Source organism: Bactrocera tryoni, chromosome 3 (assembly GCF_016617805.1).
Source record: "Bactrocera tryoni isolate S06 chromosome 3, CSIRO_BtryS06_freeze2, whole genome shotgun sequence".
In the NCBI taxonomy this organism is placed as follows: domain Eukaryota; kingdom Metazoa; phylum Arthropoda; class Insecta; order Diptera; family Tephritidae; genus Bactrocera; species Bactrocera tryoni.
The window spans coordinates 2786557-2812740 of NC_052501.1; the positions used below are offsets into that span (position 1 = coordinate 2786557).

General features: G+C 40.0%; 2 protein-coding genes across 2 annotated transcripts in view; one reads left to right on the forward strand and one right to left on the reverse strand.

The window, feature by feature from the left end:
• The window catches only part of LOC120772169 (zwei Ig domain protein zig-8), a 174299-nt gene that overhangs the window by 96010 nt on the left and 52105 nt on the right, over positions 1-26184 (forward strand). Inside the window, exon 2 of the mRNA XM_040100609.1 lies at positions 5433-5590. Coding sequence (XP_039956543.1) covers positions 5433-5590 — 158 coding nt within the window. The remainder of the gene's footprint in view (positions 1-5432; positions 5591-26184) is intronic.
• Positions 12291-25604, reverse strand: LOC120772168. Its single transcript, XM_040100608.1, has 7 exons — positions 25391-25604; positions 24436-25063; positions 23383-23517; positions 16830-16893; positions 16352-16507; positions 16215-16276; positions 12291-12813 (listed from the first exon to the last, which is right to left on the reverse strand). The coding sequence occupies exons 1-7, from the start codon at positions 25443-25445 to the stop codon at positions 12291-12293; spliced, it is 1623 nt and encodes a 540-aa protein (XP_039956542.1). The 5' UTR covers positions 25446-25604.

Genomic DNA, 26184 nt, shown 5'->3' on the forward strand with positions numbered 1-26184 from the left:
TTTCGGCAAATAAGTATGATCTTAAGTATGCTATATGTTCAGTCTTTGATGCTTCTAAAAATGCGGTCACTGTACGCCTTTGCTATGTACAAACGCTCATATTTTTCCCGTCTTCTCTTACCTCTGCATTCACTATTCTTTCCTGCTTAGCTCGGTGGCATTTTGATTTATTATTATTATTTCATTTCATATTTGCATATCATCGTATTACATAATCTCATTGGATTTGTGTTTGATTTGGTGACGTACTTTTTGTTGTTATCATTGCTGAGCGTTGACAGGAGTGCATTGTTGTAACTCTCCCCACCAGTTATACGTTTTGCTTTCGCTACTTGACAACTTTCACTTTGTGAGTAAAACGCATTACCCTGAGCTTGGTCTCCTTCGCCTCCGTCCCCTTTCACCGCTGTTTCTTGTGTTTTTTCGTTTCTCTGGCAACGTGTCGCGTCGTCGCCCGCACTTTTGTGACTGCCTTGTGGGGAGAGTGCACTAAACTAAAGATCCAATGGATTATTAAAGCGTGTGTTGAGTTCTAAATATTATTAGTTGACTCCTTTCGCTCTGTTTTTCAAAAGCTAGCTTCTGTGACGTGATTTATGAGCAATTGCAAAGCTTTGAAAAATCATTTTTTATATAATTTTGCTTGTGCTTGAATATGCTTAGAATGTAACACACATAAATAGAATATTATGACAAGCATATTTAAGAGTCGGAGGTTATTGTTTTTCTTTCTTTGAACATAAAGTTTCGTTGTTTGAAGTAAGATGCAAAGATATTGTGATGCAGTTATAGTTTTAGACATCGAGAAGGTCTTAGAAGACAATAGCTGGCTCTAGGTCGCACTGAGGAACAATTTGAGAATTAAATTAAAATAAGTGGAAGCCAGATTTTCATCAAAAAGACAGCAAGAAGAGATAAGTAATGAACAAATCCCAACTTCATGGGGTTTTTTACTTCAAAATTTCCTTCCTCAAAAAAGTTGGTTGGGAATAGAAAATACAGAGAATGCAACAAACGTCATCTAAATGAGGATTTTATAACACGTTACTGTTTCTTCAAAGCGTTTTTGATTGTTTTTCTTTAAGAGTTGAGATCTCTTAAAAGTAGAGCTTTCACACAACTAGCCTATAGAAGCTTTAGATAAGCGAATATGCTTAATAGACTATTGTATTACCGCACAACTTACTCTTCTTCTTCCCTAAATAAGGTTATATTTATTTACTGAGTTCAAGTTTAACTTAATGCGTTGCCAGCTACGTGACGGCATTTAAATTACGAAAACATAACAGAACATTTGTTTTCTAAAATCGCAGCACAGCCGTAAATATGTGAGTCGAAGGTGGAGGAATATGCCAGAATGAGAAAATTTCGCCAAATTCCCTTTGTTTTGTAAACATACATATGAAAGCATGAGGGCGCTTCGTGGAGGAAATTTCCATGCACCACACTCTGCTCAAGATAGGCTTTCCACGTCACGCCGCCTTTCATATTCGCTCGGTGCGCTTCTCCATCTGCTGCTGTTCGAGTCGCGAAGGCCACGAATTTACGAGTATTGTTTATCAATGTTCATCAGATTTATGTAAGGAGCTAATTTTAAGTTTATGCCAATTACGTACGTGACCAAGATTTCACGCCCATTGCGCACAACAACAATGCGAATATCGACATGGAGCATAGCGCAACAACAGCGTGGGTAAGTTCAGCTGTGAGTGGCGAAAAGTTGCCTGGTGCGCTTCAAAAGGGCGCACGGAGAAATCGCTTCTACATTTTTCTAACTCTATATGTTTGTTGTTGTTCTTCTTTGAGAGAAATAAATAACATCCGCTTTGTAGAAATTTATTTTATGATCGTGACTCCAACGCGAAATGCGAGCACTGACGTGCTGCGCCAGTTGGCTGGAAACTGGAGCGAATAACAAAAAGCGAAAGTTCCTTTCAGAGAAAGTTAAAAGTATCGGTTAAACGAGGGCGGTACGAGCGGTACTTAGTGCAAAAAGAAGAAGAAAAAGTATTTTACGTGGCGTTTGCAATCGGCAGTAGAGCACCGAACAATTCTGATTTCAGTCTGAAGTGATGTGAAAGTCATCTTAACTTACCTATTTCTCAAAACTGTTGAAGAAATCACAGAGCGATATATATTTACTTCCAATGTGTCAGTATAGACCGTGACAGTACGCGTTAGGACGCTTCAAATACTTCATGGTAATTCGGAGAATCGAACAGCCCATCTGTGCTGAGCACATCGGGACGCATCGTGTTGTCCGCTCAGCTCTTCAAACAAAAAAAATGTATATATACTATGGGTAATGAAGGCTAAACGCAGTCTTATCTGAAAGTGCTCGAACTCACAGAAAACTGAGCTTGTTATGTAACTGAAAGCAATCCACAAATTTTGTCACTTCAGCATATCTAATAGCGGAACAAGTGGAAGCCACTAAAGTGTATATTTATATTTTATAGTTGCAAGTATAAATATGAGATTGATGTGAATGTCCATATGTATTTTCTATTGTAAATTTCCACCGCACAAAGAAGGGCATATGCAAATTCCGCCACTTTCTCGAGAATGTTTATGAAACACTCGAAGAGCTTGTGTCGCCACGAATTTATTACCGCACCAGTGTTTCTTCTTGTCTACACTGTGCAAATATTTCCGCCACTAGCGGAGCATTGACTAGTATTCACATACATACACATGTTTATGGTTCTTTTATATTTATGATTTCTTACAACATTTCGGGTTACTTTTTATTGATCTTCGGAGGCTTGGGAGTTTACGATTGTACTTCCATTTTTTCGCCGTATTATTGTTTGTGTGCCTTTGTGCTGCTGCCGTAAGTGACGCCAAACTAAAGTGGTGTCTTATTTTACGAGTATAAAAGCGGCGCTTCGCATTCCTCTTGAAGTTCGGCAACTCTTGGAGGTACTTAGAAGATACTTCTAGCTTTTAGCATGAATTATAATCTAATGGATGCGTCATATTAAAACTTTGAATTGTCAGTCGGTGGGGCATAAAATGACAGCGTAGGAGGTGAGGCCACTTAAACTGCGTTAGCGAGAGTTGAAAGGGATCTGAAGATGTTCATAAAAGACAAATTAATGGTTTGCCTTTATTACTGCGTATTTTGAAGAGTAGTTTACATATTTTTGGTGACTTGGGATAAAATGAATAAGTGTAGAAGGCTTGGCAGTGTTAGTTCCGGAACTTCATAGATTTGACAAGTCTGTTTTCCACTTTATCTGTTAGCTGAAACGATTATGGTAGAACAATGTTTCCTCAAAAGCGTTCAGAAAAAGAGCATAGACGAAATTACCAACTACGACTTCCAAGTTATGACTGTCAAAAGTGACGTGGGAGCCTAGTGTCTGTTTGATGGCAGGAGATATTTCGTCTTGTCCTCTTTCACTACCAGACCCATTTGCTTCGCTTCTTTATCCATTCTGGAGAAAGCAGAACTGACGGCGCGGTATTGAAGCCAATGACATTAATATCATCGGCGTACGCCAGCACCTGTACACTCTTAAAGACCATAGTACGTTCCCCATTTAGTTCTGCAGTTCGAATTATTTTCTCCAAGAGCAGATTGAAGAAGTCGCATGAAAGGAAGTCGCCCTTCTGAAACTTCGTTTGGTATCGAATGGCTCGGAGAGGTCCTTCCCGAACCTGACGGAGCTTTTGATATTGCTCAACGCCAGCTCACACATTCGTATTAATATTGCGGTGATACCAAATTCAGATATCGCGGCATAATGCAGCTCCTGTTCGTGCTGTCAAAAGCAGCTTTGAAATCGACGAAGATGTGATGTGAGTCGATCCACTTCTCACGGATCTTTTCCGAGACTAGGTGCATAGTGAATATCCGATCAGTTGTTGATTTCCAGGCCTAAAGCCACACTGATAAGGTCCAACCAGTTTGTTAACGGTGGGCTTAAGTCTTTAGCTCAGTACGCTCGATAGCACCTCATATGTGATGTTGAGAAGGCTTAACCCATGTTAGTTAGCGCAGATTGTGGATTAAAAGTTTTAAAGTAACTGGGTTTACAATTTTCTTCTGAAGATCATAATATATATACTGTACACACATGTCTTGGTTAAGGAGTCTATAAAATTTTGGAAAGTTTATATTTCATGGACTACCCTAGTACGTTTCCAAACATAGTGAGCTATCAAGCGTAGTTCAGCCGTTTATAAGCTTACGCTTTCCTTTTCTTTATTCGGTTCACTGAGAAGTTCTCCGATAAGAGTTCAACAAACTTTCGACACACACACACTTGAACCGCATGCGATACCCCTTTGCAGTAGTTGTTTTCAAAGAATACAGCATTGCATTTAGTAAATTCATCACTCATGGTGATTGCCACTAGAAATCCTTTTAGCCGCACGTGGCGAAAGGGGAAGGGCAACTGCAAAAAGAAGTGAAAGTATTTGTTGGGATTAAGATGCGCGAAACACGCTGGGTGGATGGGTGGCTGCGCTAGAACAATGATGAAACTTTCAGCGCGCATGTTCAACGCCTACGGCAACGCTCGTCAAGCACACATATTTTCCGCGTTTCCACGGAAATCCGTAAAAATTTAAAAAATCAAAACCTCAAAACAGTTGGCGTTTCGTGAGCTCACAGCGAGAGCGATTTTAGGCACACACACACACATTTTACCGTTAAATGTTTTGTTATTTTTGTTGTCTCCTTATCTGGCTGTCTTTATCCGCCACTCAATTGCGTATCCGCTTCGGCGGCTTTCTGAGTTCGTGCCTTGTCGAACAACTCACGCGGCAAGGTGAGCAGCAGGAGGGGGGGCTTGAGCGGAAAGGAACACAGAAAGCCGCATGAAATTATAACAAGAAATCAAACAAAGGCGGCATACTCCGGCATTAAAAACATCCTTCCCGTCAACAAAGCAATTGAAAACACTCAAGCTTTTTTCTCAATTGCACAAAGCATGCGGGCTTCGGCGTGGGGTGTACGGGCGTCATGTGCATGTGTGGCATGTGGCATGTGGCAAGTTAACTGTTTTGTGGCACAATTTGTAAAGCAGTAAATCTGCCTTGCGGCGCAAAAAGGATTTTTTCGTCAAGTCTTTATAATGATTTCCGTTATTTATTTTCGCTGTCGACACGTTTGCGGCAAGGCGCGGGCTTAGCATGTATCATGGCGTCAAATAAAAGGCAATAAAAGTGAAGAAAAGATAAAATTATAAATAACAATAAAAAGCATATAAAACTTTGTTGCTATATTGTTCACGAATGGACTCGAACACATGGAAATGAAAATGTGAAAAATGCCTCAGTCTTCTAAGAGTTTGAGAAGCGTGGTCATGCTTTGTTGAAGGTTATCTCAAAGCTCGGTTGCGTATTTTTTCTGATTTAATGTCACACCTCGGCTTTTAATAAGGCATCCCATTTAACTCTTGTGTTTTTCTTTGTTTTTGCAGAGTCGCTGAGCTCCTACTCGACCACAACTTCAACGACGACGGTGTCGCCAGCGAACCTGCTGCCCTACTTCGACTTCGATGTGCCGCGCAACTTGACGGTGACGGTCGGTCAGACGGGTTTCCTGCATTGTCGCGTCGAGCGTTTGGGTGATAAGGATGTAAGTATTATATCTCTTGCAGTTATATTTCCAAATTGTATGCAATGTTATTATACAAATTTTTCTGTTTGTAAATATATCAGGATTCTGATAGTTTTGGATTGAGCTAGGCTAAACACATAAAGCTTCAAATCCAGTAGTCTAAGTGGCAAGAAAGTGACTTTGAGCGAGTTTTGGGTATGAGCGAATACCTTCATTTGAGCAATCGAAACAGCTTAAGGTTATACTTTTATCTATTTGTGTTTGTGCCTAATCAAACTCAATACTTGAGGTTTTACTCCAGTTCTAAGGTGATTAAAATTGTATACCAAAATGCTTTTAGTCTAGTATAACAAGATTATAATTGATCACGTTTTTTTGATTGATCACGTGTGAGTATTCCCAAGCTCTCATAGCAAGTCTTATGGCTGAACAACGTTTAAAAATCGTTCAACTTTATTTCGAAACTTAACATTCTGCAAAGAATGTGTTTTGCGCCTTCACTCAACATATGGTCAACATAATCGGCGTATTGGGCGTACTATACTCAACGCCATCATCTATATTGAGACCCAACATTAATTATTGGATAATATTTGGCCGAATAGACCACGTCCGGCACGCAGTGAAGAAAATATAACAGCCGCAGCTGAGAGTGTACCCGAAGATCGTAGAAAGTCGATTCGGCGACGTTTGCAGCAACCCAGACTGATGTATGAAACGAGTTGGCGCATTTTATGTTGAGATCTTAAATTGAAAGCTTACAAAACACAGCTTGTGCAAGAACTGAAGCTGCTCGACTTTCCCAAGCGATATGGCTTTGCTCTACGGGCTCTTGAAAAGTGCCAAGAAGATCCGACGTTTTCGAACGAGTTGTTCAGTGTACAGGCCCATTTTTGGCTCAAGTAATCTGAAGAGATTCAAGAGCTGCCATTTCATCCAGAAAAACAACTGTTGGATTTATTGAGAGAACACTTCGGTGAGCAGATAATTTCACATTTTGGTCGGGCGATTGACCACTTAAATCGTGTAATATCACACCGTTAGATTTTTCCTGTGGGGATGTGTAAAATCTAAAATCCATGCGGACTATCCCGCTTCGGATCAGGCCTTGGACCAAAACATCACGCGTGTCATTCGCCAGTCAACGGATGGACTATTTGAGACGTAGCCACGCACACCATTTGAAATAGATAAGAATGTTCTTTCGATTTATAATAAACCAGCCCCATTAAATTTAAGGTTTCTGCATTTGTTCTTTATAAAAGTAGGAAACCTCGAAATGGATCACCCTTTAGCTGCAACAACAATGATATTTAGAAGGAAAAGAAAACTTTAATCAATGCTTAGCTAGAGCCACGAGAACAACAAAAAAAGCAATCTCTAAGTAGTTAAGCTTTGTATTTGAATATGAGTTTCTCTAGTTTGTTTAATTTTTGGCTTAAACTAGTGAATGACTGTATCACGTCTAGATTTCATGTTACCTTCTTTTAACTGTCCATGTTGCTTTAAAGAATGATCAGTTTTACAGCTTTGGATATAAATTTCTCCTGCTTAAAGACTATTTAAATTTACACAGCAAAGACTAACTATTCGCCGAAAATTTGCATCCCCGCCGGTTGTTTTTCTTCTCTGCTTTTTCAAAGCAACCATAAAAAATCACTTTGACAAAGTAGAATCGCTAAATCCATGGCTCACGATAAATCAACCCCACTTTAGACTCACGCGATGACGAAGTCTGCATTATTAATTTTCCAAGATAAAAAGAACAGAGTTTTTAAACATCTTAAGTGCGGGACGTTTTGCCTACGATGCTGTAAATCACATTCGGGTTGCTGGTACTCCCTTACACAGAAAACACCAGACAACAACAATAAAAAACTGTTAATTTGTCCATGTTGCTAAAAATAAATGCGTTCGCAAATTTACTGTTATGCATATATACAAAAACATACATTCTCGGATGTGAGCGTTCGCGAACACGTAGATTTCATGCTGTAAAAGTTGCAATCACTGAGTTACTGTTTAGTCCACAACTAGTACTAAGCCGAGCAGTTGCTTTGTCGCTTTTGGAATATGAAGCTCTTTTATTCCTTTGCCCTGTGCGCTGAGGAGCCAACTTTCTCAGCTTTGGAGGCTGAACGACCTGCGCAACATTTCAGTGAAGCATTCTCTACAAAAGACGCGATGTGAAATCGATGTTTGAATAAGGAAATCAGCTGAAGAGTTAAACATGCTGAGCTGAGCTTGCTTCGGACTAGTCTGAAATTGGCTCAGCGGCCGCGTGGTTATTACCATAGTATACATAGGCAAATGAGCATGTGTGTGTGTGTAAGTGCGTGCGTGCGTCTGCTGCGTAGCAAATGGCATGCAACGTGATTGATGGTTCATAAATTAGTCATTTTGGGCGGTTGTTGTCGATCCTGTCGTTATTTCGAACATCGCTGCCGGTCATGGCGAACACAAAATAAATCGCAAAATGGCGAAGAAAACAAAGGGTGCGAGTGTGGAGGAGAGCGTGAGAGATGGGCAGGAGCGAGCGGCATATTGCCTCCGGCTGCTTTACGGTTACATGCTCACATGAAATGAACCAATGTTTCTTCTGCACTTTTGTTGCTTTTGCTTTATCTTCATGTTGACAATTTGTCGTGCGCTGCCAGAGCGATTTCACTTCGCTCCATCCGGACGTACGTGTGTGTGCGTGGCAATTTGTGCTGGTGTTTTTGAATTTCGGGGCGGCATGAAGTGCTTGTGATGTTGACATATTAGCGTAGCCATGAGGGCCAACATGAGGCATATGCCCAACTGGGCGAGGCGCGCCTCCAAGAGAGAGAACCGATTACCGTTACGAAAAGCAGCATCAGTCGAAGATATTCAAAATACACACATACACATACACACACACACACTTTGAGTGGACAGTGGCGCCCAAATGCGTGACCGGCTAAGATAAAGTGTAATGATGTCGAACATTCATTGCGTTGGCCTGCGAGTGAAGGAAACTAAAGTACAAATAAGAAATTCAGGCGTGTGTGCGTATACAAATGTGAGGGAGAGCAGAAAAAATTCAAACAGGCAGCGAAGCGAACAGGCCAAATGGATCAGCCGAACGCAAAAGCGATAAGCAGTCAGGACAGTGATTGAAGTGCTATTGAAAGCGACGGTGGCGATAAGGATTACGTTGATTTAAGCTGAGAAATTAAGAAGACTGGGCCGTAATCAAATGTGATGCATGAGCGATGCTTAACTTGCACCCTTTCAATACCGGCGCCACCGGAGTCAGTGAAGTCAAGGACACGCAAGGCGTTCGAAATAAATAGAAATCTATACATATCCGAACACACACACAAACACAATTTTTTATCCACAAAAAGCGTTGATTAAATTTAAGTAAAAAAGCCGCTTAAAGTAGTCGCACGCGTTCGCTCTCACGCTCCACATATTTCCGCAACTTAATACTATTTTAAAATTAAAAATTTCAAATTGATGTATCGCCTGTTGTCGTGCGTTCTCAGAATTGATGATTATCGATGACACTTGCCAATTAAGCAATTCAGTTAGCATTTGGTTTAATGGGTTGCTGATAATCCCGGACGACTTATAAGTAAGTGGGAAAATGAGGATTGGGAGGATAAAGTCAAGGCTTCTTCAGTCATTGTCAGACAAACATAGATCACACTCTAAGAAGTTGATGCCTGAGGTTTCTATTGTCGGTTTAGTGGTCACAGCACCTCCGGGTTCGTACGTGCTTAATAGACAATTTGTTGGGAATATTCCTTGACTATGCGATGGACGGTAGAGCTTCTCTTGGCGGAAGCGTCATTAAGGAAAGTCCATATGTACCCTTTGCGGACTTTTTTCGATCTTTTGTTTTAAATAACTTGAAAAAGCATCTCTTGTCTATCAACCTTTAACCTTGATCTTTTTATAAAATTATTATTTCATCTTTTCATCTCCTTTCCTCCATTGCCTATCAAATGTAAACTACGGACTGGAGAATATGAGTCAGCGCATTTGGAAATCCTCAGGATAGTCTACAGGATAGGATTGAGTCGATTTAAAAAAAATTATTGAACCAAACGTTACAATTCTTTAAAAAGTTTCAAAATAGGCTTCTTCTGCCTCGACGTAACGCTGCCAGCGCGATTTCCAAGCATTGAGGGCGTCACGGAAGGCATTCTCCCGAATAGTCTTGAGAGCCGAGGTGCAAACTGCTTGGATCCTTTCTGTCGTCTCAAAATGGTTTGTCCAGGAGGAACAAATTCATGGTGACCGTTGACTTTGACGTCAAAAAAGACAGATGCTCATTTTCACTTTGAATTTGCTCATACTTCCCTTTTTTGGACGTGGAGACGCAGGCGCGTGCTCATACTTCCTTTTTTTGGACCAAGAGACGCCAGCGTGTGCCACTGGAAAAGAAAAGACTTGGTGCCAACGAAACACACCACTTCTTGCTTAAGAAACGTCTGGGTAAACCTGCTTGATCATGTCAAACGTCTCAAAGTTTCAAATAGAATTTAATCGCGTACCTCTGCTTTATCGGATTGCACCACTCACTGAAACACGTCGCGCGAAAATGTTTGTCCTGACGCTCCAGGTGCTCGGAGACTACTGACCAGCGGCTCGTTCGTTAACTAGGAACGCCCTCTACCGAATCCAGTCAATGCGCTCACGCCCCGAAGTACAGTCCCGGCGGAAGAAAACCAGTGCTATTACTTTCCGGAAAAACCCTGTAAATATTGATAGCGTAGTGTTTGCTATGCTACTTTTCTGCTGAGCGTCATTGGACCATTAACTATATTAATTATTTTACTAAAATTTATTACCAGCACATTCCCACTTTAGCAGTTAATTACGGAGCTCTTCCTACTTTATTCACTTTACATTTCTTTCACGTTTATCCGTCTTTCCTGCAGCAGACAAGCGTTACATTACATTACCGTTAACTTCACAATTCCTTATTTAATAATCTTCTATTGTTGTGGTCTCAAGTAGTAAATAAGATTGAATTTCTCCCATCCGAGTGCTGCCGGCCCACTCAGCATACCGATTATGTAACACTCAATTGTTTTGATTTGATATTTTTTATTATTTTATACTTGTTGTTGTGCAACGCTCCGCTGACCAACTCCCACGCCGGCAATTGTATACTTTTTCCGTGCGCACAAAAGCTCGGCAATAAATTAAGTTTTCACTCGAAAATTTATTATCAAAACAGAAGAAATAAATAAAGAAGAATTGCCGTTACAATGGCGAGTTGTCAGCGGCGTGTCATGTCATGCTTGCTCGCAGCGGGGGTTTACTGCCCCGAGGGAAGTTTGTAGAACAAATGAACAATAGCTTTGCTTAATTTACATTGGGGTGTCCTTAACTGACGCAAATTTGTAAAGAACTCCGCACTTGAGGACAATTAAAAATTGACAGTACAAAGAAAAGCAGCGACAAGATTTATATTTGTACTTCATATGCTATTGAAGACTTCAAAGCCAGTACATATCTTAGCTGGCGGCAACCACATGAGCACAAATATTGCCAGCGCAGCACAGACGATTATGTTAAGATATTTGAACTTTAAACTTACTGATTAATCTATCATTCGACTAAGCTCGTATTTTCTTCGTTTCAATCCAATAGCTCTTCCAATTTGAGTTGTTAAGTGAACAAGTTCTTCTTATCATCTCGAAGGTTCCAAAATCTATGAGAAGTTGTATTTCTAACTATGACTCTAGGAAAGTGTGGCAAAATATATACATCTGATCCCGTGATACGTGTGTAGCAATGACACGCTTCATATTCAAAAAAGTAACGAAAATGTATTGTGTGGCTTCACAAGAGATGTTGAGATCCTCCGATATTTTTCTAATGCCAACAAGACGATTTTCAATCACTCACTCTTTAATTTATTCGATGTTATCGTTATTAACAGTAATTGATAGCAAGTATTCGATGTCTTAATAATTTTGACTTCACAAAACATTTCTGTGGCATTTTCAACCAGTTCGTTACCTTGATTCTACTGGAAAGACTAACTCCTCACGTCGCATACGAACAGTTGCCACATATTCAAATTGACATATGGCGATCAAATTTTATACGAAGATGAAAAAAGGGCTTACGTCGCCAGGAATAAAATGTTTATCGATTCGATTCAGTTTAGTAGATCAGTCCGGGTCAAATTTGATCAGATGGTAATTAAATGTGTGGAAGTGTCTAACCTCGCAATTCTTCGATCATTCAAAAACAAGGCTTAAATTCAGAATACAAAATCAAATGCTTTAAACAATTAAATTTTAAAGCTATATTTGAACATAAAAATTTTTATAGACAAACGAACACACGTACTAGTTACAGAATAGAATAAAACGCGAACTCAAATCGCCTGTTTTCTATTTATCCAAATTTTTTTGTAGACGTCGACTGCTTTTTGTCTCTTCTTTGCTCGAGAAAATGCCAATATCTGAATTACCAAATATTGCATATTTTCACAAACTCGTTCGTCCATCCAGTATGGCCCTCACTTCAATGTCGGAAAGCCCATCAATGCTAGAAATAACGCGAAATTGAAGCTCCACAAGCGCAATGAGTGCAGCAGTCCAAGCACACGTTCACCTATATTCACCACGAACTTTCACACCACAAGCCACGTAATGCATGATCTCCGATATTAACCAACTGTCAATGATGTGCCCCCCCGACCGCTTGACACTTTCCCATCACGCACCTAAAGCATCGTTTCGAATTCGTAGAGGCAACCCTCGAGCGGAATCTCAATTGTGGCACACGTTGTCAGTTTATTGCAGTGGAAGGCCACAGCTGCAGCCACGGCTGCCCCCTTGCAGCTGGCCATTGCCCGTGGTGCTTTGCCGCAACAACTCAATGTGTCAACATCGTCGGCCCCAAAGTTGCCATTGTCGCCGCTGCGTTGCAACTCAATGCCGCTTAGAGATACCGGCAGCTCAACGCTCTCCTGTGCATTGCCGATATGAACCGGTGGTATACTGATGGCAGCAAAGGTTGGAGGTATGGGTGGGCTTGCGTGGTAGGGCTGCTGCGGCGCGTGTGTTTCTGAGGCTTGCGGTGCAATGGCAGTTGTTGATGCCTGATGTTGTTGTTGTTGTGCCATGTCAGCCATATCGGAGAGCTCCTGTGCGAGCAGTTGGTTCTGCAGCCGTCGATTCGGGCGAAATTGGAAGGGTCTGCGGTTTTCCAATATTAGTTTGATGTCACGGGCCGATTGCCACCACCTGCAGTTAAGAGAATGTGGGTATGAGAGAAACGTGTAGGAAATGAGCAAAATGTGCATTAACGGTTTGACAGATGTGGGATTTTATGTGACGTATGCTTAATATCCGCTACGAAAATTAGAAGACCATGTTTTCGCCCAGAGCCATGGCAAGTAGAGCGTGACAAATGAGTATGTGTTAAGTGGTATTGCCTACTACTAAGTAGTAGAAGCGGTTCTTTGGCCGCAAGTGTCGAATATGATCAGGACCGCTAACTGAACTTAATATACTTGTATATGTTTCACTTCAAATAGCTGCCAAAGGAATTGGGTTAGGAGTCGGATGGAAAAAGTATTAACATGGTGACGTTTTTGTGTAAATTGAAACTAGATTTTGAAGATAATAGCTAAGCTTTCTTTGCACTCCACTAAAACATATGGTAGTCGAAAAAGTACTTTCGTATTTCTAATCAAACTTCAACGAATATTTTTTCATATTTATAATGAACTTTAATGAAAAATATATGTACCATTTTGGTCGACCACTTTTTGCTATTTTTTCGCTAGAGATATTATTCCATCAGTGTAAAACTTTTCTGGTTTCTCAAAGAAAACCTGCGACAAGGAACTTTCGCAGGCTTCTCTTGAATCCCCCTTTACTTCTTAAAGGAGTTCTGCATTGACTAAAACAAATGGTAGTCTGATGGTGCAAGGTTAGGGCTATACGGTGGATATATCAAAACTTCCTAGCCAAGCTCTCCCAGTTTTTGCCGAGTCATCAAAGATGTGTGTGGTCCAGTGTTGTCCTGATGTAAGTCGAAGCCCTTTCTGTTGATAATTTTTATAGTTCTAGTCTTTTTTTTATTGCTTGCTTCAATCTCATCAGTTGTTGACAGTACAATGTAGAATCAATCGCTCGATCAGGCTAGAGCAGCTCACCTTTCCAGCTATCGTTTCCCATCCCACCAAACACTCAGCATAACCTTTCAGGGCATCAATTCTGGCTTTGCGACCATTTGTTGAGCTTCACCACGCTTAGATCATAATCTTTTTCGCACATTATTGTCGTATTTGATCCACTTTTCGTCTCTTGTTACCATTCGCTTCAGAAATGGTTCGATTTCATTTCGTTTCAGCAAAGAATCGCAGATGTTAATTCGGTCCATTAAATTTTTCACAGACAATTCATATAGTACCCAAACATCGACCTTCTTTTTATGTGTTTAAATGGGTTAAAACCCTTTGATGATGAATGTTAAGTTCCTTAGCGATGTCATGGGTGCTTATGCGATGATCCTGGTCAATCTTTTCCATAATTTCATCGACTTTTTCAACAATACGTCGAACAGAGCGAGGTGCATCTTTCACATCGAAAATTCCAGAACCGAAGCGAGCGAACTAGTTTTGTGTTACACGAAGTTATACGAGTACAGCATCGTCTTCGTAAACTCCATAAATTTCATTGATGGCTTGCGTGGCATTCTTTCTTTTTTCTTTACAAAAATTTCAAACTAAGGCGAATTTCTCCATTATTTCCACTCACTTTTGAAAAGCTGTAACTTTTTTTCAACTTCCCGGAATTTAATTTGTTTTTGGTTTAATGAAGCTTAAAATCTCACCTTTCGAACATTATATGGTATGGCACAATGTGATTGGTAACACTGGAGATATACGACTGTAATGACATTTATTGACAGAGTACGAAAAGACTTTTTCGACTACCCAATGTTTCACAAGTGAGTCGTAGTTAAACTTGACTAAGTTTGTGTTCTAGAGTTTGGAGTACAAAACTTGTTTATGGATCGGTCTGAATGCTAAACTACTTTAATATCTACATACGTCTTCTTGTCAGCAGCCATACTGAGTGGCAGACAGGACTTGGTTTCATAAAAAGAAAATTTCTTGCAAAAAAGCGAAAAAAGGTAGTAAGGGGCTTTGAAAGTTTTTTATTTCGAAGTTCCTAGTAATTTCACCTTCAAATGACATATCGTAATAACGATTTTCAGAATCATTGCTTTCAGAAATTCACAATCTTTTTATTTAACGAAGCTCAGGCATCTATCGTGTATGAGACTCTGGTAATAAAATTCAAAAGCAATGCTTGCATGTATTTCCGAAATAGAAAACCGACTGAACTTTTCCTGGAAAAACTCACTCGTCGTATTTATGAGAGAAATCTGTGAAATCAGTACACTTTGCCATACTTACTAGCCGAGTGTTGTTCGAATTCGTGGAAAGTACAGTTCAGGAGGATTTTTGTAACGAAATTCTTTGATGCTATTATACTTAATTAAGGGAATGGGGAATGAATCGGAAAATATGAAACTGCCTTTGTTGGGTGTTTATATCCAATTAAATTAAGTTCGCAAATTTGTAGCAAAGAGTCATGAAACTAATAAAACTCACTCTGAAGAAGGTCGAAGCGCCATCCCTGGTAGGGAGTTGTCACACACACACACTCCGAAAAAAACAATAAAAACCAAACATGTGAAATGTTTATGGTCTCCAGGGAGACGTGGAAATGATTTCGCAGCTTGCAACTAATTGAGTTTGCATACAAATTATAACGGTATGATGGCGATGTAAAAGGAATCGGAGGACGGGTGCATGGAAAAGCATTCTACATATGAGTACAGTTAGCGGTGACAACATTGTTGTTGCTTTAGCTGTTGTTGCTGCATGCGGACATGTAGTCTTGTTGTCTGCAACTTTTTGACAATAAAATCTGAAACAAGCTGCTGCAAGTGCGCTCACACACACATGTTTGCATACATATATTTTTATATGTTTCAACTCTTAGTGAAATTTACTTGCCACCAGAGACCATAACTGCTGTCGGATGGGATGTGCAACCCGGCATACGCAAGCTGGAGCACACCGCACCCTCCCGAATGCACCGACAACCAGCTTCAAAGCCAATTGGGAGCTTTTAAAGCAGCGAACAACAAAAAGCTAACAAAAATCAGTCAACAATGTTTGCCACGCTTCACAGTTAATCCTTTTCATTCGGCAGCTTGACTATTTGACTCTCATTCGTGCTTATCTCTGCAATTTCGATAGAGTGTGTTTTTGTTTCTGACTTTATTTGTTGTTGTTTGCATACGCTGCACTGACACGCGCTGGCTGCAGCTTGTAATCTGTGCTGTTATCGCGTTGCAAGCGTCCAAAGTAAATAACACAAATCAATTCGTGGAAATGGCAACTGAACTCTGCAATGAGAGTGTTGTGTTTGAGAATGGATAGTGGAACCAATGCTGCAGCAACACAAAGAGGGAGATTAAAAAAAAAAATTATAAATTTAAAAAAAATCCGATGAAACCATCGTTATTATGGCAGTATGTTTATCTCTTGCTTTGGCTGCTCAAGAGGTTCACCGAATACTTGCACTAATTAATATTTTCGTCTGTCGCTTGCCGCACTTACATATACCAGGGGCTCAACTGCGACTTGAGGATCATATAAATATTTATGAAGTAAATCGTCAGCTGAAATAAATAAAAAAAAATATTACTTGATTTATTTCGAGTTTTCCGAAGTTTCTAAAAATTTATTTAACATACCGTTGTGAATAGGAAGAATATCAGCCAGCCCTTGGTCCACATGCGACTCAAAAGCCAGGATTGCCCCTGCAAGAAATAGTATTGTATGCCAACGAGTAGAGTTCCGATTATGCCGAAGGCGACCAGCGTGAGCAGCGAGAACATTTGGCAATCCTCCTAGAAGCGAAAGCATAGCGAGTGAGAACGAAAATATATGCTGCAATCAAGCTTTTTCTTTATTATATCTATTTCAATATAAATATGTATTTATTTATATGGGGCAAATATATATACTTCATATATAGAATATGTGTATTTAAAATATGTACAATAAGATCAGAAAACGTTCGTGGTTTAGCTCTCATCGATCAAGCTTAGAATAATTGGAGAAGCTCGTAGAAAGGCTATATTTAAAACGCTGCATACAGTATGAAGAGCAATCACGTGAAACGTTCAGATCACTGAAATTAATTTATTCCTGCTGTGCGGTCATACTCACCTGCAATGCACGGCGGCTCATTGAGCGGGAATACCACATTCGCAGCGATTGAAAGCACGTGTATCTGTAATAAAAATTTTTATTGAAAATAGACCGATCAAATTATACACCTGCTTTTCCAATAAAAGTGATATGATTTCTTAAAAAAAAAATGCACTAATTGTTAAGAAAATCCAAATGTTTTTTATTTACTGTGAAGTACAAGCGACACAATTAAGTTCTGAATATAACGTCATTCAAATGGCCTCCACGACTTAGTTTGCTCGAACGAATTCGATGAACCCAATTTTCGAGTACTCTTTTCTCTAAATCAAGTCATGAATAGTACGTTCAATATTGCCTTCTAAAACTTGAAGAACGACTGGTTTATTGCTAAAGACCAGTGACCTCAAATAAACCCACGAGAAGTAGTCTAATGATATTAAATCACAACTTCTTGGAGACCACTCCATGTTATAATTTCTTGAAATAATCGATTCTCCTAACTTTTCTCGCCATATTTCGGTTTTTGCACGTGCTGTGTGACACGTAGCTCCGTCTTTTTGGAACCAAATGTTGTCAGTCTCAACTTCTTCCAATTGTGGCCATAAAAAGTTGGTTATCATCGATCAATACTGCTCTCCAAGACAGTAATGGCGTCACCAGCTTCATATTGAAAGAAAATACCACACACCACACCAAACTGTAAATTTACGTGAATGTAATGGTTGTTCGTGAATAATTTGTAGATTTTCTTTGCACCAGAATCGACACATTTTTTATTTACCTCACCACTCAGATGAAAGTGAGCCTCATCGGAGAAGGTCAATTTCTTAAAAAGTCGTTATTGTTTTCAAGTTGTTTAAAAGGAAAATAAACAATTTCACGACGTGTACGGTGGTGCAATGGCTTCAGTTCTTGAGTGAGAATAAATTGTAAATTGTGGTTTGAAACAGTCTCAGCTCTTGAGAACGTCTTGGATTCGGCAAATTGCGATCTTCAGCCACACTTACCTGAACGGCAGGAATATTTTCATAACTTCAAGCGGTTCTTTGTCTTATTTGCACTTGACAGGACAGATTAGAAGGGCCCTATACGACGAGTACGTCAATATGTGAACTAAATTGTGAGTGCAGTGTTTTAAGGATACATTCAACAAACAAACATTTTTCTAAAAGCAAAACAATGTTCTTTTTCAGAATAAGTTTTTTAGATGAGACAATCATTCCCAGATGTGTATGTATGTATGTGGTAGTAGTAAATGTAGTAAACTAACGCATATTAAATGGGGCAGAGGTAAATCCAAAGAGCTGTATACTCAAAAGAGCAATAATCATGCATTTTAGCCACATACGCATTCGCTATATATGTATATATATATGTATGTATTTGTGTCCAGAAGAAGTTCTTAAAATTATAACAGTGAGCAACATATGCCATTATATAACCTACAGATGTACAAAAATATAAGTTAGGTTGGCTCTTTGAAAACCAAATTTAGTATTTTTTGGAGCTCTCTTTTCAAAGGGCCACGAGGCAGGCTGGAATGCACCTCAATCAACAACAAAAATATAAGTGTTTAAGAGATATTATTATTTTCCCGTGTTTGAGAACAACCCTAGCATGAGTACATACATATGCGGAAACTCAATATTCCACACAACACGCACACTCCGCTCTCCGCTTGCATTGGCTCGCGGTTAACTTGATAAGTTATGACTTTGCAAATCAAAGTGTGCACTGACAGTCCGCGCCTCACTGAGCAATCGGTATTCCTAATGTGAACCACAAATCGAGCGAATAAAGCTGCCGAATTTGCTTGTTCCACACATATTTGGCCGATTGTGGATCATTTTGTATGACTAAGCAGAGCAACAACAAATTTGGCCAACAATAAAAGCCAGCATGTGCTACAATTTATTTGCACACACACACACACGCAAATGCGACCATATGTGGTTGCGGAATACAATTTTTCAGCTCATTTGACACCGTTACTTGCGCTATACCCGTTTTCAACAGCCACTCGTCCAGCTAAACGCTCCGTAGGGGCGGTTATGGAAGGGCAGGGGAGAGTGGTGGCGATTAGGCGATTCATTTTGTAGAGCATTCATATGTATGTATGTATCCCCGCAGCTGTTGGGATATATGTATGTGTGGAAACACGAACAATCCAACAACGCTTCAATGAACATAAGGCGCTGGCTGATTGTTTGGGCTGGCAACGCCCCCACATTCGGCCCAAATGCGTGTTAGACGCATACCCGAGTGCGTGAAATAAAGCGTACATTGTTGTTGTGTTTTGGATTTTCCCCTTCCTTTGTTGCAGCTGCGGCGCCACACACGCCCTTTGCCACTTCGATGTTGGCAACACTCGCGTCCTAAATGCCATTTACGGGTTTAATTTAAAAGGAAATGGCATCTCGCGCGCGCTTTTAACATTATCCCGCGCCACATACCCACACACACACACACACACTCTCAAGACCACCGCTTGCGAGTGAGACTACAATGAAAATGAAAATGCGAAAAATTAGAAAACAACAACAACAGCAGACATTGCGAAGCAGCGCGCGTTGCCATGAGAGGGTATTATCCGCATGCAGAGCTTCACGGGACAAGTGAAAGGACGCACGCCTCGTCGCTGTTTAATGTTGACCGAAGCATTGTTGCTGCCCTTGGCGCTGTTTTTGCGTTCGACCGGATTTGTAGCGGCGTGGATAGCGCGTCAATGCGTCGAAGCCTACGCCCTGATGTATGGTGAAGCGTAGCAGGAGGCTGTAAAACCAGCTGAGAAAGCATTTAGGAATGTTCACATTCATGTTTTCAATTTCACGGCAGGCAACGCAAAAAATCTGAACACGCGCGCTTACAACGGTACTTTGTTGCGACTTTTATTTTACTTTCTACGCAGTTTCTGTTGTTGTGTTCCTTGTTTGAATCCCCTCTTCTTTATTGTCTTCATATATGTCGCTCTTTCTGATTCTCTAACTTGTTGGTTTAAAGGGTGATAGCCACTTGTAAATAAAAAAAAGATATACAGAAGTATTTGCTTATATGTACATATGTATGTATATCGAAAATTCACATATTTGAGAATACTAACAAGGTTTTCAATAGAGACGCTACAATAGTAAACCGATAGGGGCAGCAAACGACGCCAGATTTTTTCAGCTCTTTCGACATTTCTTTTCATTAAGGTTTGCCATTTTGTCATGGAAAGATATACGATCCAGCAATGAGTCGAAATTATTAAAATTTACTATCGAAATTCGGAGTGGCCATAACTATAAGAGCGCTACGTCCAATTTATTGTCGTCATAATCATCCTGTCTGATCAACAATAGAGTCTTGCGAAAAAAATTCGAATCCACAGGCACAGTTCAAAATGTACCCATGCCAATGAGACAAAGAAGTACCCCTAGTGTCGAGAATATTGCTGCCGCTAACGCATCCATTGAGGAAGGCCCAAATCGGTCTCTCACACGTCGTTCTCAAGCGTTGAGCATCTCTGTGACGTCAATGTGGTGAATTTTGCGGAAAAATCTTGGCCTATATCCTTGCAAGATCAAATTGACGCAAGAGCTGCAGCCGGTAGACCACCAGAATCGTCGTAAGATCGTGAATTGGGCTGAACAACAACTTGAAAATGCTCTGGATTTTGCAAAGCAAAATATGCGTTGTTGATCAGGCAGCAATCCACAAGTATGCCATGAGTCACCATTGCATTCCGAGAAAATTACGGTTTGGTGCGGTTTATGGGCCGGCGGCGTGGTTCGGCCGTACATCTTCCGTGATGATCAAGACCGGCACGTTACTGTGAATGTGAATCGGTACGGCTCAATGCTAACCGAATATTTTTGACCTGAATTGAATGATATGGACTTGGACAATATGCGGTTCCAATAGTACGGTACCACAAGTAGCACAGCGAATGTCACAATCGATTTATTGAAAACCAAATTTGGCAAACGTGTTTTCTCACGAAATGGCCCGGTCGTACGATTTGACACCGTTAGAACATTTCCTGTGAGGCTACGTCAACTCTATGTTCTATGCCAACAAAGCCAGCGATAATTGATGAACTTCGTACGAATATCGAACGTGAAATTGCAGCATTATCGGCCGATTTACGCTTGAAAACCGTCGAAAAATGGGTTCAGCGTGTGGACTTCTGCAAGCGTGCCTGTGGTGGCCATGCAAAAGAGTCGAGATCTAGATCGAGTTCCATACATTATGGCATTGAATGTAATTTCAAACGTTATTAAAACCGTTTTCGTTTTATTTTAAAAAAATTTTGTAGCACTTTTATGGAAAAACCCGTTATATTGAATATGTACATATTTGAGAATACTATTTGTGAGAATTTTGTATCTTAGTGAAACCGGCGTGTTTCTCGAAATGCTGTTTTCGAAGTCGGTCAGGAAAATATCTCCGAAACGACCAGATCAATAGACTGATATTTCTACACGACCATCCTAGAATAACTTGTAAGGTTAAGATATAAGAAATAAGATTTGTGATAATAATCCCGATTTTTTAAACTAGTCTCAATTGAATTTTTTCCACAAAATAATAACTGTTTTTGGGAAAACAACATTTTGTCAAAACATCAAATTCTAATAATACCCTTCCGTTATTGCGTCAACTATAACAATAATATATCTTTTTTTTAATCATTGGTTTGAGACAATTTTAAGTAGATAAATATTGTTCAACAATCGACACCATTTTTCGTGAGTCCTCCTGAAGATCGGCTACGTCATCAATAGGATCTAAGTACTTATCATGCTTAGTTACTAAACAAAATACCAACTCAAAAAGCCAATTAACGAAAAATCGGGGTATTCTGACTTGCAAGTTGATATAACATCCACATTTACCTAACATATAATCATACGTATTGAGCAAAACAAATCCATTGAGCTCCTGAACTATTTGATAATCAAAAAGAAAGAAAGGAAAAATAAGATCTAATCAAGAATCCGTAAAAAACTCGTCCATCAAAATAAAGGGCATCTAGTACTCACTTCCTAAAGTACTTGTGTTATCCAAGAACAATCATCAGTTGATCAAATATTCTCGAAACAAGTCTGTACGGCTTCTGCACGTGTTTCTAAATGAACCCTGCGTCATTTAACGGTCTTACTAAAACATCAATTTTATTTCTTACTTACACAGAGCATATGTCGATAGCAGTTCTAACGATTAGCTCTCTGAAATGGTGAAATAATAAAGCCAATGATAGGCGCAAAATCGGTTTTGATAATAATTGATGGGGTACCCAGCCGCAAACTTTTTGATTCGAGTGCTAATAAATACTTAAAATCCAAATTTTGTAGTCTACTTTCCCACAAATACAAGTACTTGAATGGCACAAAGTACTCATTAAAGGTTCTAATGTTATTGAAAACTTTCCGCGTAGATCCACTTCTGCAAATGACCATAACATCGAAAAAGTGAAAGCAACAGTGCTTGTAAATCATCGCGTGGGTATCAGAAAGATAGCTGAGGATATCAATATCTCATATGAATCGACGACAATTTGGTTGATGTTTTGGGTATTAAGCTATACAAGTCTTGACTTATCTATCGTTTTCGCCAGATTTGACTTCCAGTAATGTCTTTCTGCTTTCGAATTTGAAAAATTCGCTTCGCTTAACGTTCTGTGAGACTATTGACTCAGTCTATATGTACCACCAAACTGTTTGTGTTGTAAAAAACATCAGTCAAATTGATATTCCTTTGAACATAAAACGAGATTTCTTGTGAAGTGATTACGTTTTTCGTACCAGCTCTTAATTTCGATCGTTTCGTTTGTACGGAAGGTATATGCTATAGTCATCCAATATCGGCTGTTCCGAAAAATGAGCACATTTTTGGTAAGAAAAGGACGAGGGGCAATATTTCATATCGCTATCTCAAAAACCAAGGGACTAGTTCGACCAAATACAGACAGATGGACGTACAGACACGCGAAGTTGGCTAAAACGACATAGTTCGTCACGCTGATCATTTACTTATACACCTCTCTGTATGTTGAAAACACCGTAGTAAACTTAATATACCCCATTCTGGGTATAAAAAGGTTGTACAAATCTCGGAAAAAATATTGTTCCTATTTAGTTTGCGCTCGCAGGTGTATGAACCAGTCCGTGTTAAATTTGATCTAGTGTGTATGTGCTTAATATATAATACATTAAATCGAGTATCCCAAGTCCTAGGGCGTGGTGTACCCACCTTTAACCAACTGTCGAATCGGGCGCTCGTGTTTAGCGCGCATATTTTCATAATTCCGCATGCGACAAAATGCAAATAGAATTATGTTTTAATTACTTAGTTGCCAATGTCAATATTTGTGTAACAGTGAATATTTCGGTTCTTTACAATCGCGCTGCTCCCAATTGAATTCACTGAATTCACCAGCTGTTGTAATCGCGATTCATTAATTAGCGCAAATATTTTCCAATTACCGAACCGATATGCAAAGATAAACAGCGCGCAAATTGCACACCCCCACCCAACCCTTCCGACGAGGGATCTATCCCGGAAACATACACACACCCACACTCACCTCAGCGTCTGCACGGTGTTGTACTGGAACTGGCAAAGCTCGCAGACGGTGCTCCTCGAGGTGCTAATCCAGCGCTCCAGGCAGTGGATGTGCACATATGTCAGCGATCCCTTGCACAAACACGGCGAAACTAATCTGCGCATAGAAATATTTCAAATTAAATTGCATTCACATAAATTAATATATTTGCAGTGTGTTTTTTGTATTTGTTGTAAATATGCGTTAATGCTATTTGATTAAAAATCGCTGATAAACGCTCGCCGGCACAGAGATAACACGCGCTGCAGGCGCCGCCGCGTGCACCCGTGTGTGCTTTGTGGAAATTTCATTTTGAATACATTTTTAGAAACAACAACAAGTATAAAAAAATGAAAAAAATAAACAACTAATTATTGGCACTTTTATGTAAATTTAATTAAATCGCAAAATATGGCAAATAGTGCGAGTGGCAGTTTCGGTTACATTATTGGTTATACAAGATAATATTTAACTAAGCGCTTAATATTTCATGAATTTTCAAAATTTGTACCTCCTCTTTATTGTCTGAGCGCTTAACACTACCAACTCAACATATACCGTTACTTGCGCTTCTGGATTTGTGCGCAAAAACTGGACAAATATTAACTGGTCGAAAAAGTCTTTTCGTATTTCTAATCAAACTACAAATATCTGCGAATATTACCATAAGTCCAAGACTTCTTCGCAAACTTTTTCGAACTCCCAGACCTTAGCTAAGGGTCGCTAAAACCATAAGGAAGTTATCCAAAGGGACTACGTCGACAAAGTCACTAAAATTGTGGAACCCTGCTCGCTGATAGCAGACATTTTTCTTATCTTTCCCGGATAATATACACCTAAAAACGCTAAGAACTCTAACGGTATAAAAAAATTCGAAACCACAGAAACATTTTAAAGCTAAAATTGGGTACTGGGTGTCTACCTGTCCAAATACAGCTTTATGTATTCGTTAGAAACGTGACAACTAATGTTAGAACTTCGCGAATCCATATTTTCTTCTGACAAAATAATTTATTACATTTTACAAACTCTCACCTCTCGGGATCTTCAGAGTTGTGACAAATGCGACAAACCAGCGAACCGATCGAGCGCACGGAACCTGTGGGTGTAGTCTGTGGCGCGCCTTCTGCATTGCCAACCGCTGCTGACTCACTGCCTTCCGCACCTGTCATAATGGCGCCATCCCGAAGTGCCGTTAAGCTCTTCTGCTTGATGCAGCCGCTACCGGCCTGCAGCACTAGCTCGTGGGCAATACGCTGACTCGAATGGCAGTCGAGCTCCACATGCGCGGTCGTTATCGTTTGTTCCGAGTGCGCCAGCAGTATGCGGTCAAGTGTCTGATTGGCGACAAATGTTTTCTCATCGGTCGCTGGTGGCGCGAGCGCCTTCAATGCATTATTTTCCGATTGATCGGACTGTAGCGTACAGTCGGAGTCATCAGATTTTTGGCTAAGCGGTTTATCGCTACACTCGCGGCCAAGCAGATTTAAGGCTGTCTGTTTGGCTATTGCCACGAGCTCAATGGGCGCTGTTGTTGTTGTTGTCGTGAAGGTAGATTTGGTGTCCTTGCTCATGTCTGGCACCGCTTTCAATTTGGCAGCGGCTTCGGCTGCCAGCACGGCGAGTCTTTGTAGGTTCAGCTGCTTCTTCGCATCTGCAGGCGCTGAAGGAAAGAGAGACAGTGTGTGAGCTAACTGAAGGAATATTATATTAAAAGCATTAAATTTGAAAGTTCTGCTGTCCGTTTGTCCCAGCCGTGGGTCATTTTTGTTGAAAGACATGTGCTGCAGCTAATTAAAGTAATTATAAGTGCTTTCCACTCATGCAACGTGAACGTCATGCTGCCGCTTCGACGTATGTCAACATCGCAGCTCTTATTGAGTTTTCCTTGAATCAGCTTAAAAGCATTTATATGAGTGTGCGCGGGGAGGTGGAAGCTGCATTAAGGCGCTTCTGTCGTGCAATTCGCAACCTTCCTGGTGCCTCTTACCATCGTGAGTGCTGCCCCTGTCGTCGTTGACTTCTTTAGTATTCTCAGCATCCATTCTCTTCTATTCCTTTTGGCTTGATCTTGTTATCCGCTTTCGTTTGTTGCTGGCAGGAGATGGAACGCTTCCTGTTAGTATGCGATTTTTATATGATTTTCTTAGATAATTTACGAACAATTTTGCTTCAAAATTACAATTCAGTCACAATACTTTTTGTTTATGCTTTTTTCTTTTTTATTTGTTCCGTTCAGTTTTTACTTAAATTGCAAAGTTCATAAGCTTTTCGATTAAATCGTTCGTAGTGTATGAATAAGTCAAGCGTGAGCTCATTTCTTTCATTTTATAACGAATATTTTGAAAGCTCGTTTGAGTCCTTGGTATTTTCATTAAAGTTCCATTTGCATTTGAGCTCTTCCGGAATCTAAATTGTTTGGAGTTATGTTCGCTAAGGTTCTCGAACAACAGTTCAAGATGGCTTTTTAACTGCCCGAAAACTTGAGCGATATCACACATGTTATAAGTATATGGGACTCAAATTAAAGTAAATGAAGCAACTGAAGTATCCGTACCCATCTGTTCGATACTCGATACTTTGCTATATCTTCTAGAAGTATTTTAGAGGTGGTAAAGAGCCGATTTATGGGTTTACATGGGTTTCCTCGGGTAAAAAACAGTATTTTTTCAACAATTTTGTTCACATTTAGAAAATGAAATATTTTATTAGAATTTTTGTAGTTACAAACATATACTATTAACAAAGAAATTCTGAAATTTCGCGAAAAACTTGGCCAAAGTG

What these genes read in the sequence shown, in the direction of transcription:
- LOC120772168 (XM_040100608.1), bottom strand. Translation starts at nt 25,445, where the DNA reads ATGGATGCTGAGAATACTAAAGAAGTCAACGACGACAGGGGCAGCACT. An exon ending in TATTCTTCCTATTCACAACG is followed by an intron (nt 16,277 to 16,351) that starts GTATGTTAAATA and finishes TATTTATTTCAG; the next exon opens with CTGACGATTTACTTCATAAA. An exon ending in CAGTTGAGCCCCTGGTATAT is followed by an intron (nt 12,814 to 16,214) that starts GTAAGTGCGGCA and finishes TCTTAACTGCAG; the next exon opens with GTGGTGGCAATCGGCCCGTG.